Source organism: Canis aureus, chromosome 5, assembly GCF_053574225.1.
Source record: "Canis aureus isolate CA01 chromosome 5, VMU_Caureus_v.1.0, whole genome shotgun sequence".
In the NCBI taxonomy this organism is placed as follows: Eukaryota; Metazoa; Chordata; class Mammalia; order Carnivora; family Canidae; genus Canis; species Canis aureus.
In genome coordinates, this window is record NC_135615.1 from 3,414,153 (window position 1) to 3,430,716 (window position 16,564).

General features: G+C 40.8%; 1 protein-coding gene across 5 annotated transcripts in view; it reads left to right on the forward strand.

The window, feature by feature from the left end:
- The window catches only part of CCNY (cyclin Y), a 335,063-nt gene that overhangs the window by 78,452 nt on the left and 240,047 nt on the right, over positions 1–16,564 (forward strand). For all 5 annotated transcript variants that reach the window (XM_077896652.1, XM_077896657.1, XM_077896651.1 and 2 more), the window contains one exon: positions 6,888–7,008. In XM_077896652.1, the coding sequence (XP_077752778.1) occupies positions 6,963–7,008 (46 nt within the window). In that variant the 5' untranslated portion in view covers positions 6,888–6,962. The remainder of the gene's footprint in view (positions 1–6,887; positions 7,009–16,564) is intronic.

The following is a 16,564-nucleotide window of genomic DNA, read 5'->3' on the forward strand; positions in this document are numbered from 1 at the left end:
CTTTCAAAGAACCCCAACTCCTGGTTCTGTTGATCTGTTCCACAGTTCTTCTGGTCTCGATTTCGTTGAGTTCTGCTCGAATCTTTATTAACTCCCTTCTTCTCCTGGGTGTAGGATCTATTTGCTGTTTTTTCTCTAGCTCCTTTAGGTGTAAGGTTAGCTTTTGTATTTGAGTTCTTTCCAGTTTTTGAATGGATGCTTGTATGCGATGTATTTCCCCCTTAGGACTGCTTTTGCTGCATCCCAAAGATTTTGAACGGTTGTATCTTCAGTCTCATTAGTTTCCATGAATCTTTTTAATTCTTCCTTAATTTCCTGGTTGACCCTTTCATCTTTTAGCAGGATGGTCCTTAACCTCCACGTGTTTGAGGTCCTTCCAAACTTCTTGTTGTGATTCAGTTCTAATTTCAAGCCATTATGGTCTGAGAATATGCAGGGGACAATCCCAATCTTTTGGTATCGGTTCAGACCCGATTTGTGACCCAATATGTGGTCTATTCTGGAGAAAGTTCCATGTGCACTTGAGAAGAATGTGTATTCAGTTGAGTTTGGATGTAAAGTTCTATAGATATCTGTGAAATCCATCTGGTCCAGTGTATCATTTAAAGCTCTCGTTTCTTTGGAGATGTTGTGCTTAGAAGACCTATCGAGTATAGAAAGAGCTAGATTGAATTCACCAAGTATAAGTGTATTATTATCTAAGTATTTCTTCACTTTGGTTAATAATTGATTTATATATTTGGCAGCTCCCACATTCGGGGCATATATAACGAGGATTGTTAAGTCCTCTTGTTGGATAGATCCTTTAAGTATGATATAGTGTCCCTCTTCATCTCTCACTACAGTCTTCGGGGTAAATTTTAGTTTATCTGATATAAGGATGGCTACCCCTGCTTTCTTTTGAGGACCATTCAAATGGTAAATGGTTCTCCAACCTTTTATTTTCAGGCTGTAGGTGTCCTTCTGTCTGAAATGAGTCTCTTGTAGACAGCAAATAGATGGGTCCTGCTTTTTTATCCACTCTGAAACCCTGCGCCTTTTGATGGGGTCATTAAGCCCGTTCACATTCAGAGTTACTATTGAGAGATACGAGTTTAGTGTCATCATGATATCTATTCAGTCCTTGTTTTTGTGGAATGTTCCACTGAACTTCTTCTTAAAGGGGAATTTTAAGAGTCCCCCTTAAAATTTCTTGCAGAGCTGGTTTGGAGGTCACATATTCCTTTAGTTGCTGCCTGTCTTGGAAGCTCTTTATCTCTCCTTCCATTTTGAATGAGAGCCTTGCTGGATAAAGTATTCTTGGTTGCATGTTCTTCTCATTTAGGACCCTGAATATATCCTGCCAGCCCTTTCTGGCCTGCCAGGTCTCTGTGGAGAGGTCTGCTGTTACCCTAATACTCCTCCCCATAAAAGTCAGGGATTTCTTGTCTCTTGCTGCTTTAAGGATCTTCTCTTTATCTCTGGAATTTGCAAGCTTCACTATTACATGTCGAGGTGTTGGAACGGTTTTTATTGATTTTAGGGGGGGATCTCTCTATTTCCTGGATCTGAATGCCTGTTTCCCTTCCCAGATTAGGAAAGTTTTCAGCTAGGATTTGTTCAAATACATATTCTGGCCCTCTGGCCCTTTCGGCGCCCTCGGGAACACCAATTAAACGTAAGTTTTTCTTCCTCAGGCTGTCGTTTATTTCCCTTAATCTATCTTCATGGTCTTTTAATTGTCTCTTTTTTCCTCAGTTTCCCTCTTTGCCATCAACTTGTCTTCTATGTCACTCACTCGTTCTTCCACCTCGTTAACCCTCGTCGTTAGGACTCTAGTTTGGATTGCATCTCATTCAATTGATTTTTAATTTCTGCCTGATTAGCTCTAAATTCTGCAGTCATGAAGTCTCTTGAGTCCTTTATGCTTTTTTCTAGAGCCACCAGTAGCTGTATAATAGTGCTTCTGAGTTGGCTTTCTGACACTGAATTGTAATCCAGATTTTGTAACTCTGTGGGAGAGAGGACTGTTTCTGATTCTTTGTTTTGAGGTGAGGTTTTCCTTCTAGTCATTTTGCTCAGTGCAGAGTGGCCAGAAGCAAGTTGTATTGGGAAAAGGAGAAAAAGAGAGGAGAGAAAGAAGGAAAGAAAAGAGAAAGAGAAAAAAAAGGAAGAAAAAAACGACAAAAAAGAAGAAAAAGAGAAAGAAAATGAAAGAAAGGAGAAAAAAGGGGGTGGGGGAAGGAAACAAATCAAAAAGCAAAACAAAACAAAACAAAACAAAACAACAACAACAAAAAAAGAACCACGGGGGAGTATCCTCTGATTCTGTATACTTTAAGTCCCTTGACTTCCCCTGGAACTTGTCCGTCCAGCTGGTCTTCTGGGGGAGGGGCCTGTTGTGCTGATTTTCAGGTGTTAGCACTTGGGGGAGCTGCTCTGCCCCCGGCCTGGTGCAGGGCTCAGGGGGGGTTGTTTACCCCGTGAGGCCCCTGGAGGAACAACCGCAGTGGCGGGGCCAGCTCTGCAGCCCTGGAGTCAGCCCCCACAGTAGCTCCGGGGCTCTCCGTCTGCAGGGCCTGGAGGCTCCGGGCCGGGCCGCTGATCTGCTCAGCTCGGGGCAGGAGCGTCCTCGCTGTCCTGGGCCCTCCTGGCCTCTGCCTATCCCGGGGGAGGCCGGATCCTGGGCTGTGTCCCGGCGCCCTGTGCTCCGGGGCCTGCGCTGTTGGATTCACGCTACCGCCCCGCAGCCCCCTCCGCGGAGCCGCCCCCGAGCCCCCCGAGCCCCCCGAGCTGCTCCCGCCCCGCAGCCCCCTCCGCGGAGCCGCCCCCGAGCCCTCCGAGCTGCTCCCGCCCCGCAGCCCCCTCCGCGGAGCCGCCCCCGACCCCCCCCCAGCTGCTCCGGGTCCCCCGTGCGCGCTGCAGCCCTTAGGGAGCTCGGCGCACTGTCCCGGGGCGCAGGTGTCTGTTAGTGTTCCCTGGAGCCCGAGGGCATCCTCGCCCTCCTGGGTCCTGCTCCACCTCCCTGGAGCCCCTTTCCGCCCGGGAAGGTCGGTGCAGCTCCTGCTCCTCCGGGACGGGGCTCTCCTGTCCTGGGGACACTCGCCCCGGCCTCAGCCCGGCTCCTCGCGGGCCCCTCCCCCTTGGAGGCCTTTGTTTATTTCTTTTTTCCCCCGTCTTCTTACCTTGATAGAAGCGCAAACTCTTCTCACTGTAGCATTCCAGGTGTACTCTCTTTAATTCTCAGGCCGAATTCCTAGATTTTCAGGATAATTTGAAGGTCTTCTAGGTAATTTGGTGGAGACAGGTGATTTGGAGACCCTACTCTTCTGCAATCTTGCCCCTCCTCCCCTGCTTTAATATTTAAAAAAAAACTCAATGTAACCACCACATTTACAGAATAAAGGAGAAAATCATATGATCCCCTTATGAGATACATAAAAATGTTTAATAAAATTCAACATCCATTCATACTACAAAAAAACTCTTAACAAAGCAAACTAGAAATGGAAAGGAACTTCTTCAACCTAATAAAGAGTATCTGAAAAACCTTTAGCTAACATCATCTGCTGGGTGAATGCTTTCTCCAGGATTTAAAATAAAGCTAGGATATTTGCTGTCAAGCTTTTGATTAACATTATCCTGAAGGTCTTAGCCAGTATAATAAATTTAAAAAAATAAAAAGAATACAGGAAAAAAAGTAAAATTTCCTTTTTTGCAGATGACATGATTGTATATGTAGAAAAATTTAATTAATCACAAAAAGCCAAATAGAATAAGTGAATTTAGCACACGTAAGACTAATATACAGAAATCTAGTCTTTTGACACTAGCAGAGGGTAGTTGGAAGTTGAAATAAGATACCATTTACTATCAAAAATATGAACTACCTAAGGATAAATTTAACACAATATGTGCAAGGCCTTTACAACTAAAAAAACAGACTACAAAAATTGCTGAACAAAAGAAGATCTAAATAAATGGAGAAATGCAACAGGTTTGTAAACTGAAAACTAAATATTGTGATGTCAATTTTCCCTCAGTTGTACATAGCTCAGTGCAATCCCAATAAAAATCCCAGCAGACAATTTTACAGCTTATTCTAAAATTTTTATTAAAAACAGAGGATCTAAAATAGCCAATTTTAAAAAGGAATACTTAAACGATCAGATTTCAAGATGGACTACAAAGTTATATTACTATAGGATAGACATATGGATCAATAGAACACAATAGATCCTGGAACAGGATCTATATATGGTTAAATAATTTTTGTCACAGGGGCCACAGTAATTCAAAGGGGGAAAAGAGAGCCTTTTCAACAAATGGTGCAGGAACAACTGGATATCCACATGAGAAAAAAATGAACCTTGATCTTTACCAAACTTCATATATAAAATTAACATCCAACTGAAATGGATCATTTACCTAAGCTTAATAAGTGAAATTTAAATTTTCTAGAAGAAAGCATAGAAGAAAATCTATATGAACTGGAGGTAGTAGGAGATTTCTTAGGGCACAAACAACGAGAGCTATAAACTATTGATATTGAGCTATCAATAAATTAGACTTCTACTGAGTTAAAACTTATGCCCTTAAAGGAAAATGCTAAAAAAAAAAGAAAAAAAAAGGAAAACACAAGCCACCCACTGGAAGAAAATATTCACAAAACACGTATCTGATAAAGGAGTTGTATCCAGAATATATAAAGAACTACTACAACTCAGTAAAATAGATAACCCAATTAATTTGGGCAAAAAACTTGAAAAGATATATTAGTAGCCAATATATTAACAGACATACAAAAACATGTCCACATCATAGTCATCAGGGAAATGCAAAGTAAAACCATAGTGAGGGGCACCTAGGTGGCTCAGTCAGTTAAGCGTCCAACTCTAGATCTCAGCTCAGGTCTTGATCTCAGGGTCGTGAGTTCAAGCCCTGTGTTGGGCTCCATGCTTGGCATGGAGCCTATTTATAAAAAAAAAAAAAAAAAAAAAAAAAGAGTAAAACCATAGTGACTTACTGCTACATACTTATTAGAATGGTGACAATTTAAAAGAATGATTACAGTAAATATTTAGAAGTGTGGAGCAATTACAAGTCTCATACATTGTTGGTGGGAATGTAAAATAGTACCAGTACTTTGGAAAAGTCTGGTTATTTCTTATAAAGTTAAACATACACTGGGACACCTGGGTGGTTCAGTGGTTGAGCATCTGACTGCAGCTCAGGGTGTGATCCAGGAGTCCCGGGATCGAGTCCCACATTGGGCTTCCTGCATGGAGCCTGCTTCTCTCTCTCTGCCTATGTCTCTGCCTCTCTCTCTGTGTCTTTCATGAATGAATAAATTAAAAAAACCAAAAACCAAAAACCAAAAAAAACCCATACACTTACCATACAACCCAGAAGTCTAACTTCTACATTTTTGCCCAAGAGAAAACAAAGTATGTATTCACACAAAGACCTGTATGAGAATGTTCATAATGACTTTATTTGTAATAGACAAAAATGAAAAACAACCTAAATGTCCATCAATATTTGTTGTATATAAACTATGTATGTGGTATATCCATACATAGGAAACTTAGCCATAAACACAACTAGTCATAAATTTGATTAGTCATATATGCAACAACACATTCGAATCTTTTTTTTTTAACAACACATTTGAATCTTAAAAGAAGCCTTACACAAGGACATTTTTTTTCTTTTCTTTTTTTTTATTGGTGTTCAATTTACCAACATACAGAATAACCCCCAGTGCCCGTCACCCAATCACTCCCACCCCCCGCCCTCCTCCCCTTCTACCACCCCTAGTTCGTTTCCCAGAGTTAGCAGTCTTTACGTTATGTCTCCTTTTCTGATATTTCCCACACATTTCTTCTCCCTTCCCTTATATTCCCTTTCACTATTATTTATATTCCCCACATGAATGAGAACATATAATGTTTGTCCTTCTCCGACTGACTTACTTCACTCAGCACACAAGGACATTATACATACAGTATGATTATGGTTTCATGAAACCTTAGAAAAGACAAATCAATCCATAGTAACAGAGAACAGATGACAGGTTGTGTGGGGGTCTGGAGTACTGACCTAGATTTTGGGAATTTGGTGGGTAATAAAAATGTTCTGTATCTTGTGGTGGTAGTTATGCCTGTATATTAAAATTCTTAAAACTCATTTAGATGTTTTGACAGTTAAAATAGTATTTAGGGATCCCTGGGTGGCTTAGCAGTTTAGTGCCTGCCTTCGGCCCAGGGCCTGATCCTGGAGACCCGGGAGCAAGTCCCTTATCAGGCTCCCTGCATGGAGCCTGCTTCTCCCTCTGCCTGTGTCTCTGACTCTCTCTCTCTCTCTGTGTGTCTCTCATGAATGAATAAATAAAATCTTAAAAAAAAAATAATGTTGAGTATATACAAGTGAGCACAAGTAACTGTTATTCAGAGAATTATACTTATAATAAGATATTCTGTATAAAGACCATTGTTAAATGTAGCCCAATGTTTCATTTCTAAAAAAATTCCTTACTAGACTTTTGGAGTTTTTTCTGAACAAATATGAGTCTCCCATTTAGCCTCCAAAGGCCACCAAAACCTGAAATGAGGGCTCCCTCTTAGCACTTAGGGCAGTTACTAGGCATATTGCTTATCTGGCAGTTTAAATCTCCCATGTTTGTACTCTTTCCAACTGGTTCCTCAGCTCCCTGAGATCACAGTAGCTAGCCAAGTAGTTGGTGTGATTTTGCTGTATTAATTGAATCAAGGGATTTATTCAACTACTTTGTTGTATAGGGCTTTTGTTACAAATCAAAATAAAAATAAGCTCAATTCTTCATAATTCCGTAGAAATGTTGCAGGTATTCAGATTAGTGTTGATCAATCACGCTGTTTAACTTACAGAGCTCAGCTGCTGGAATTTTCTTGAGAGTGGATGATGTAGAGGAGAAAGAATTAGCAGAGGAGCAGGAGACCTGGATGCCAGAGTGGACAGTCACGAGGCTGGGTCTGGTTTACAAAGCAGGTACTGTGAGCCTCTCATCACCTCATTTAGACATGTGCTAGGGGCCTCTTTCTGAGTGGAGACTTCCTAAAGGGATTGAGCTTCTTTGCTGGGTTTGAAGGTTTTATGTTTTCACTCTTCCTTGGTTTATCAAATATAATTAATATTTGTTATCTTTCTAGTTTAGACATTTGTCAAATACTTTTTTTTTTCTTTTAAAGGCTTTATTTATTCATGAGACAGAGAGAGAGAGAGAGAGAGACATAGGCAGAGGGAGAAGCGGGCTCCCTCTGGGGAGCCTGATTCGGGACTTGATCCCAGGATCCCAGGATCCCAGGATCATGCCCTGAGCCAAAGGCAGATGCTCAACCACTGAGCCACCCAGGTGTCCCAGTCAAATATATTCTAATGGTGAAGACAATGGTTGCATTTTGGAGATTTGTCTTTTAAAATGTTTTAATTATTAAATAGTACAGATAGATTCCCTAGTACATACATAGTACACACAGAGTTCCCTCTACTCTGTTAGAGTACAGCCCTGGGGTGAGGGGGTGGGGTGGGGCAGTGAGGGGGCATGACCCTCAAAGACAGAAACTGTGACTGGACAGAAGATAGCTTAGCTTAAGTAGCAGCATAGCTAATATAATTTTAATAAGTAAATAAAATAGTTTCAGTGTCCAAAGGCAAGAAACTGTAACAATTGATGCCTGTTGGTCTAAGAGCTAGAATTCTATACAGAATGCCAGATTTCCAGGTTGCACTTTCCTGCGTGTCTCTTGATCCATTTGTCTCCTGACCTTATGCCATGGATGAGATGTCCTCCAGCTTGGATTCCATTCTATTCATGTGCATGGATTCTACTTTACAATCCTTGCTTGTCTTAGTTGGCAATGGTCTTAGACAAAGACTAGCAAGAGAAGAAAAACATTTAAGGAGAAAGGATTCAGTGAGGAAATGCATTACTGCTTTTGGAAAAGATACAGATTTAAAGTAAAAAAAAAAAAAACAGAGCAAAATAAAAAGCAACTCAGTTTTGATTTTACTTGTTATCATTGTTCATACATTCTATTTATGAATATCCCTAAACATGCACCTTTACATGTATATTCAGAGAGATATATAATTTTTCATGAATAGGATCAAAGGACACATTCACATATGTAATCTGCTTTTCCTTGACAATATTTCACGGCTTTCTATAATAAGTATAGGTGTATACACCTTTATTTTTATGACTTCATAGATTCTGTTGTCTGTAGCAGAATTTATTTAACTTAGTCATTGCTGGGCAGCCCCATGGCCTGGCGGTTTAGCGCTGCCTTCAGCCCGGGGCGGGGCGTGATCCTGGAGTCCCAAGATCTGGTCCCGCGTGGGGCTCCCTGCATGGAGCCTGCTTCTCTCTCTGCCTGTGTCTCTGCCTCTCTCTGTGTCTTTCATGAATAAATAAATAAAATCTTAAAAAAACAAAAAAAAGAAACAATAACTAGTCATTGCTTCAAGGGCATTTAGGTTGCAGTTTTTCACTATTATAAGTTAAATGGAAATAATTAGCATTTTATCCAAATAACTTAGCATCTACAAATGTTAATATTCCTTTCAAGTATTTTTTAAATTAGTTCTACAGGCTTATGAGTGGAGAAAACAAGAGTGAAAGTGTTTTTTATTTCCTGAGAAGGAAAGCCTTTCTCTATTCCATTCACAATATTACCATGCGTACCATTAGGTTGTGGGAGATGGGGAACCTAAATCTTGTTCCTCTCTTCTGTTTAGCACTTTATATACAGATGTGTTGCAGAGCAAGGTTGTGACCTATACATTCTGGGAGCAGGTTAAGGTAGTGGCAATCTCATGTCCTAGTCTTCTCTGCACAGGTTTTATTGTTTTTCACCTGATCCACTGTCACTTGGTGTGCCCCCCTCCCCATGTTTTCCTCTGAGTACCCCCAGGCCCTTGCCACAGCGGTTCCTGGCTGAGCCCCTCCCAGAATGGGTCTTGTTCTCTCATGGCTTTTTCTCTAGCCCCTCAGAGTTTTATGAATGAAGATACAGCCCTGTGTTGTACCATTCTTTTTGTGTCTTGAGAAGTGATCTTTCTGGCTAATCAGATACACTAACTGGTATTGTGCTATTAGAGAACAGTAACATTGGGACGCCTGGGTAGCTCAGTGGTTAAGCGTCTGCCTTCAACTCAGGGCATGATCCTGGGATCCGGGATTGAGTCCTGCTTTTGGCTCCCTGCGAGGAGCCTGCCTCTCCCTCTGCCTCTCTGTCTCTCATGAATAAATAAATCTTAAAAAAAAAAACAAAACAGTAACATTCTAATGTGTGAATATTCCAAGGATCACTTATCAAAAAGTAAAATGAGATTTTTAAGGCCTTAGTCCTAAGGGAGGCTAACTGGGAATTTCAAGCATCCTGTTAGGCAGTTGAGGGCATTATCACCAAGCAAAGGGGGACTTTGCATCCTCAGGCCACTACTGAAGGAAGTGCCTGCTTTGAACAGCTTTTCTCAAGCCCAGTATCATAGCAAGAAGTCTTTAGAAGTATGGAACTGATCTCGTTTTCAAATAGAAGACCCCAATCCTTGGGGCTGATGACAAAAAGTATAGATATAGAGCCGGGATAAAGGTACAGATCTTCACTTCTTTGTATCACTCATTTTTTTAAAAGATTTTATTTATTTATTCATGAGGGGGGTGGGTGGGCAGAGACATAGGCAGACGGAGAAGCAGGCTCCATCTAAGCAGGGAGCCTGAGGTGGGTCTCAATTCAAAGGCGTGCTAAACTGCTGAGCCACCGTGCTGCCCTCACTGTTTTTCTTGGCATTTACCATACAATGACTGTTTGACAGTCATTAAAACTTAGCATCATATACTGTGAAAAGGTAAAGTCCCCAGGAAATGCAGAAGGATAATAACTAAGCAACAGGAAGAAGCTTCTATGAGGTTTTTAACAGTCACGTGGTCATTTTGCAGGCACTTGAAGGTCTGGGGGTAAGGTGATATTACCATGAGGAAGCACTGCAGGTAATAGCAACTGTAAGTTCACCTGCTAGACAGAAAGAAAAATAGAAATAACACGATACACGGAAGCAATTTAGGACTTGGAAAAACAACATGCTGAACAATTGTGAGGGCTGGATTTAGAAAACAGCTAATTGTATTGCAGCTTCCCTTTGTTAGGTATGCAAAACTGTTGTGGTCCATCACAGGAAGCTACAATTGAGACAATTACTGCTTCTGGAGATTTACCTGACAGTACCTTGATGCCTGTCAGGTGTTACTGTTCTCAGAAGTGGAGTGTTTCTTAGGCATTAGTGTTCATAACAGTGGGGCTAGAAAAAATAGACAAGTTCTGTTTTCCACTTCAGAGTTTATTTGGAGAAATGTAGGTAAAAGATAACATGTATTAATAAAATAAAACCTGTGATATAGATATGTATAAATCTCAGAGGCAATGGAAACTCATCCAATTACAGATCATAGAATGCTCAGAAGTTCCTTTCTGAGCTTGGAATTTCAGTAAGGAAACAATTATTTGTTAGATGGTTATGAACTCTAAAATACTATATGGCAACACTTAAGAGATTTTAAGCTGTTCCTCTCTGGTCAAAATGACTCAGACTAACTGTTTTTATGTAAATAAGCAGATGTAAAAAAAGATCAGTATATAAAAATGCACACCTCGGAACTATTTTTTATTATACTGAAACAAATGAAATGTCCAATAATTGTGAAGTGTTAAATAAATTATGGCACATCTATATATTTTGCAGTCATGGTATTTTTTTTTTCAAGGATTTATTTCTTGTAGAGAGAGTGCATGAGTGGGGGGAGGGGCACAGAGAGAGGGAAAGAGAATCTCAAGTAGTATTCATTCACACTGAGCGTGGAGCCCAAAGTGCAGCTCGATCCCAGCATCCTGAAATCATGACCTGAGCTGAAACCAAGAGTAGGACACTTAACTGACTGTGATATCCAGGCGCTCTCAGTCTTGATAATTTTTTAAAAATGTTAACTGGTTTGGGAAAGTACCTTATAGGCACTGTAGAAAAAAATGGAAGCTATCAAATTTTATATATAGTACGATCACATTATTATACAAGAAAAAATATGGGAAATGATCAAATGGTCGAAGGAAATCCTGCCTCCCTTAATAAAGGGAAAAATATTAACAAAATACTGAATGAGGGCTAATACCTCTGACTTTAGAATAAATCCAGTGATATTTTCTGAGCCTTGCACATAAACTCAACAATGTTCTCAAAGGCTCTTTTAGCTTCTAAGCTCTTTTTTTCTTTAGTTTAATTATAATAATAAAAAAAATCTGTTACAGGCCTGCTATCTGCAACTGGGCAGATTTCCAGGCCCACATAAATACATTTCTAGAGTAATGTGGGAAAACTGGAACCAGAATGACTGTTTGAAAGCCCTCCTGCAGAAACTAATCTTAAGAAGTGTTTTGAAGCTAACAATATATCTTTTTCTTTTGAAAATAAGTGTTACTTTTTCCTTTTAAATAGTTTTTGGTCTGAAGCTAAACTAGATAATGAATTGTTATTTTCTTTCAGATGCTATGAAAAGCATAAGAATGTGTACCTCCTAATGGAAAGAATCAGTAACATTTGTGCAGTGAATAATAACTGGCAAATTTAGACAGGATTTCTCAACCTTGGCACTACTGCCATTTTGTGTTGTGTATTTCTTGTGGGGGCTATCCTGTGCACTATAGGATATTTAGCAGCATCTCTGGCTCCTAGCCACTAGTAGGAGCATTCCTTCCCCTGTGGTGGCAATAAAACATGTCTCCAGACATGGGCAATCTCCTTCTTCACTGACTCGGACAAATTGGCAAAATTTGTCAACTGAACGAATGTGGCTTTTGAGTATGTATGCACCGCATGCATGCATATACACACACATGAATGCACCCACATACTGCATATTAGCTTTTTTCTTCTGGAATTGGGTGCTTTCAGGCTTAAAAAAACGTGAAGCATGACAATCTAAACTCTGGGATTCTAACTTTTCTTTTTGAAGTAAACAAATTAATGAATGCTTTCTCTCTAACGTTTCTAATACAGTCAGAGCTAGGTTCGGAAAAGCACAACTCTATTTCATAAGGGCTGTATTCCTGGTTAACTAATTCGCAAGAAGGCATAAAAGGTAATAAACACTTCATTGCTTATAGATCTCTATGAACCTCAAAAGCTTCACAATGCAAGATATATTTCCTCAAATATTTCAACATATAATGAAAGACAATTATCAGTGAAGACTTTTCTACTGTTGTCACTAACAGTAGTGTTCCTTCCCCCTTCAGTCTGTCTTCCTGCTGAGAATAAAGAATAGAGAGAAGCATGGGGATTAACAGGGGAGGAAGCATGTTCAGGTACTTGCCTAGCCTCTTACTCAGGTAACAAATAGTCCTTGAGTATGTCCTACATGCCAGGCACTGGGGCAAAATGCTACAAAGAACAATCAGGGAAGCAAACAGGGGTGCCCTTTCAGAGTGTAGTTTAGTAGGCAAGATAAAACAAAATTAATGCATAAAAATAACAAGTAGATAACAAGAGATGAGTGATTTTAGATAAAACCTATATGAATTTATGATCTCCAGCAGAGGGGCTGAGAAAAAACAGTGCTTGTGCCAGGCCTTGAAGGCTGACGATTAAAAACAGGTGGAGCTGGGGGGATCCCTGGGTGGCGCAGCGGTTTGGCGCCTGCCTTTGGCCCAGGGCGCGATCCTGGAGACCCGGGATCGAATCCCACATCAGGCTCCCGGTGCATGGAGCCTGCTTCTCCCTCTGCCTATGTCTCTGCCTCTCTCTCTCTCTCTCTCTGTGACTATCATAAATAAATAAAAATTAAAAAAAAATTAAAAAAAAAAACAAAACAGGTGGAGCTGGGCATCAGAGGAAGGGTGTTCAGGTGATGGGGTCACACAAAGTGGGACAGGAATGGCAGGCCTGATAGTGAATTGTTAGCAGTTCTAATTGGCTGGAGAAAAGGCAGGGGAGTTGAATGCCAGGCAGAGTGGAGTTTTTATTCTACAGGCTGTGAGAGGCTATTGACAAATCCTTTTTTTTTTTTTAAAGATTTTATTTATTTGAGAAACAGAGAGAGGCAGAGACATAGGCAGAGGGAGAAGCAGGCTCCATGCAGGGAGCCTGACGCGGGACTCGATCCCTGGTCCCCAGGATCACGCCCTGGGCTGAAGGCGGCGCTAAACCACTGAGCCACCTGGGCTGCCCACTATTGACAAATCTTAAGGAGAAGGACAGGATTGCCCACTTCAGTAGGATCTACCTGGCTGCTCCTGGGGACCCAGGGCTATTTAAAGGTTGAGGTATAGCTGTGGAATATTTGGAGTTCCTAGGAGGTTAAGAATTAAGTAGAGACAATAAGTGAACACAATTCATCGACTATCCTTATTTTACTTTTAAAATGCTGCTGGGGAAATGCCTGGGTGGCTCCAGTGGTTGAGCGTCTGCCTTTGGCTCAGGTCGTGATGCCAGGGTCCTGGGATCGAGTCCCACATTGGGCTCCTTGTGGGGAGCCTGTTCTTCCTCTGCCTATGTCTCTGTCTCTCTGTGTCTCTCATGAATAAATAGAAATTAAAAAAAAAATGTTGCTGGGTTTTGTCATGTTGGGAACAGGGTCGGAAATGAGGCCAGTTAATAACATAAAAGTTATTTCAAAGTGCCTGGCTCATGGGAGACATCCAATAAATTCCCCACCAATGCCCCTAATGCCAACCATCTTAGACTAGAAAGACTTCTTGTGTGTGTTTGGAAGAATACAAGGTGGCAGAAACCAACTTTTTAACCTTTTTCCAAATAGTCAATGGTAGGAGTCATGAAGAGAGGTCCAGGAAAACAACAACGACAACAAAAAACCTTTTTAGCAGGAAACAATTTCCTGGGTCAGGTGGATATTCAGCATATATACCATGGTATGTTGATTGAGTTTCCTGCTCACAGGAACCTTTGGTTCTAATTCTGGGAATACCAAAGGAGTGCTATATTAAAATAATGCATCAGGCATTTACTTCTTTTCATTTCTATGGGGATTATCTGTCCTTTGGAGGAACAACTTCTTTTTGCAACAAACTCCTACCTTGACTCTAGAGCCTGTCTACTGCATTTTCCCATTCCAACCTGGCTTTTACTATGTGAAGCCAAGTATATAAGATAACCGCACAGTTCTAGGTCAGAGTCCCCATTATCTGGAAGCTAATCAGTGAAAATTGCTGACACAGAGACATAACACTCTATTAAAGGATAATATTAAACCCTTGCCAAATTAGGATCAGATTTGGCTGCATATTACTTAGGAATTTAAAATAATAGTGACCTACACAACATAGTTTATTTCTTTCATGTAAAATAAGCATATAGGGACATATCCTGGCTTTCATCCTCAAAGTCAGCTGGTATTCCAAAGTGCAGAATTCCAGCTATCATGTCCACATTCCAAGAAGCAGAGAAGAGGAGATACCTTCAGAGAGCTTTCCCGTAAAATTCCACTCATATTATCATTGGCCAAACTTAGTTGCATGGCCAGCTGTTAATGTCGAGGTGGGCATACTGCTGGTTCTCACAAAATGCAGGGGTCCATAAAAAGGAAGATGAGGACACTGGGTAGAAAATAGCCTTTCACAGTCTGGCCCTGTGAGATGCTGGGATTCGCCTTATCAAAAGTATATTCTAGTTCTGAGACCGCCCATACTTTTACTATTTCTATTTTTGGTGAGCATGGAGGGATGAAGTAAGTAGGTAGAGCTTGGCAATGACAAGAGAGAGATTAGACTTCTTAGGCTGGTTAGCCTGGGGACAGATGAATCAGTTTCCAAGTGGGCCTTTGCCCAGAAACCCAGAGACTATGGCTGTCCCTGGCTTTATTATTTGTTCCATAAACAAAGGTTTTACTCATGGATAGGAAGTATGTATGTGGCACAAGTACTATCTCCTCCTCCTTTCCTTATGGCAGCATTTTTCCCTGTTGGCTGGAATGACCTCAGAATCCTGCTTAACACATTGTTCCTGGCAGTTACTCTAGTCCAAGGGACTTGTTTAAAAATTCCTATCCATCTTTAATTGCCTGTGGAAATTTTCATTCTGCCAATCTCCGGGTTTTATTCATAAGAATAAATCTTCCATAGTGGAATGTTAGATGCATCCACAGGCAAGAATCGTTTTTAGTTACAGGTTGCAGTTTTGGAGGTCTTCAGATTTTACCACTAGGTGACTATGATCATATTCTACACCTGATCTTTGGACTGTTTACCATATCAGATAATGAGGGGTGAGAATGAAATCTTATCCATTTTTGTATCCCTAAGGTGCCAGGCTCAGTACACTTTGAATAATTTTTTTTTAAAGATTTTATTTATTCATGAGACACAGAGAGAGAGAGAGAGAGGAAGAGACACAGGCAGAGGGAGAAGCAGGCTCCCTGCAAGGAGCCCAATGTGGGACTTAATCCTGGACCCTGGGATCACGCCCTCAGCCGAAGGCAGGTGCTCATCCACTGAGCCACCCAGGCATCCCAAGAAATGTTTTATCAATAAGTGAATCACTTACACTGGTCAAGGTCAAGTGGCTATCAAAGTAAATACCTCCTCAAGAGCAGGTCACACAGAGGACTGCCCACCTTCAAGTACTAGATGGAGGCCTTTATCTGGAGGGGAGGTCACTGGAGAGTGAGGGTGACGGGGGAGCGCTGGTGGTACAACAGACAGAATCTTGGTTTTTTCATACCTGCCTTACAAATGTTAAGTAACACAAGAAACTGGTTACCAGGTGATAAGGAAAGGGCAGATATACTCTGAGAAGGTTTTTTTTTTCCCCCAAGACTATTTTTCTTCTTTTGACCAAAAGTCCAGGCCCTGGTTAACTTGGCTCTGTGTTTTCTGTATTCTAGGGGGTGATTCAGGGCATTATGCAAATGACTGATTCATATTTCAGGGATATAAATGGGACTGAAGTAAGACTATAATCATGAACTGATTCAATTAAGATAGCTTACTCTCAATAGTTTATTTCTTATAAGTAGATCTTATAGGTTAATACTAATATTGATCATGTTTTAAATATAGTGGTTGCACTGAAATTAAAAAAAGAAAAAAGCTACCACTGCTAAAAAAAAAACCAAAATTGGAGAGCAATGACTTAGGTAGTTCACCCAAGTTCCATACTGACCTCTTCATAATGATCAAAATCTTAAATAGTGATTACAGAGAAAGATGAAGGAAAAAAAAAATATACAAATTATTCTTTCTGCTTAAAGAGCAGAGTGGGTTACAGTATATACAGGTTGATGTTTTCTCAAAAGGCTGAATGATTTGAGGATGGGTTCTTGGGTTGTAGTGCTCACCCTCCCTCTCCTCCTCTGGCTTCAATCCTGGGCTAGATTTACTTTACTGAGGAAGTGTTCTTGCATTTAGATTCCTAAGTGATGCAATGTTAAAGGTACTGTGGCTAAATGCACATGTTATTTCTGCATATGCTTCTCTTCAACCTTCTTGCCCGTCTATTTACTCTGGTTAAGAGGGAGGCCCACAGAAATAATGATCCC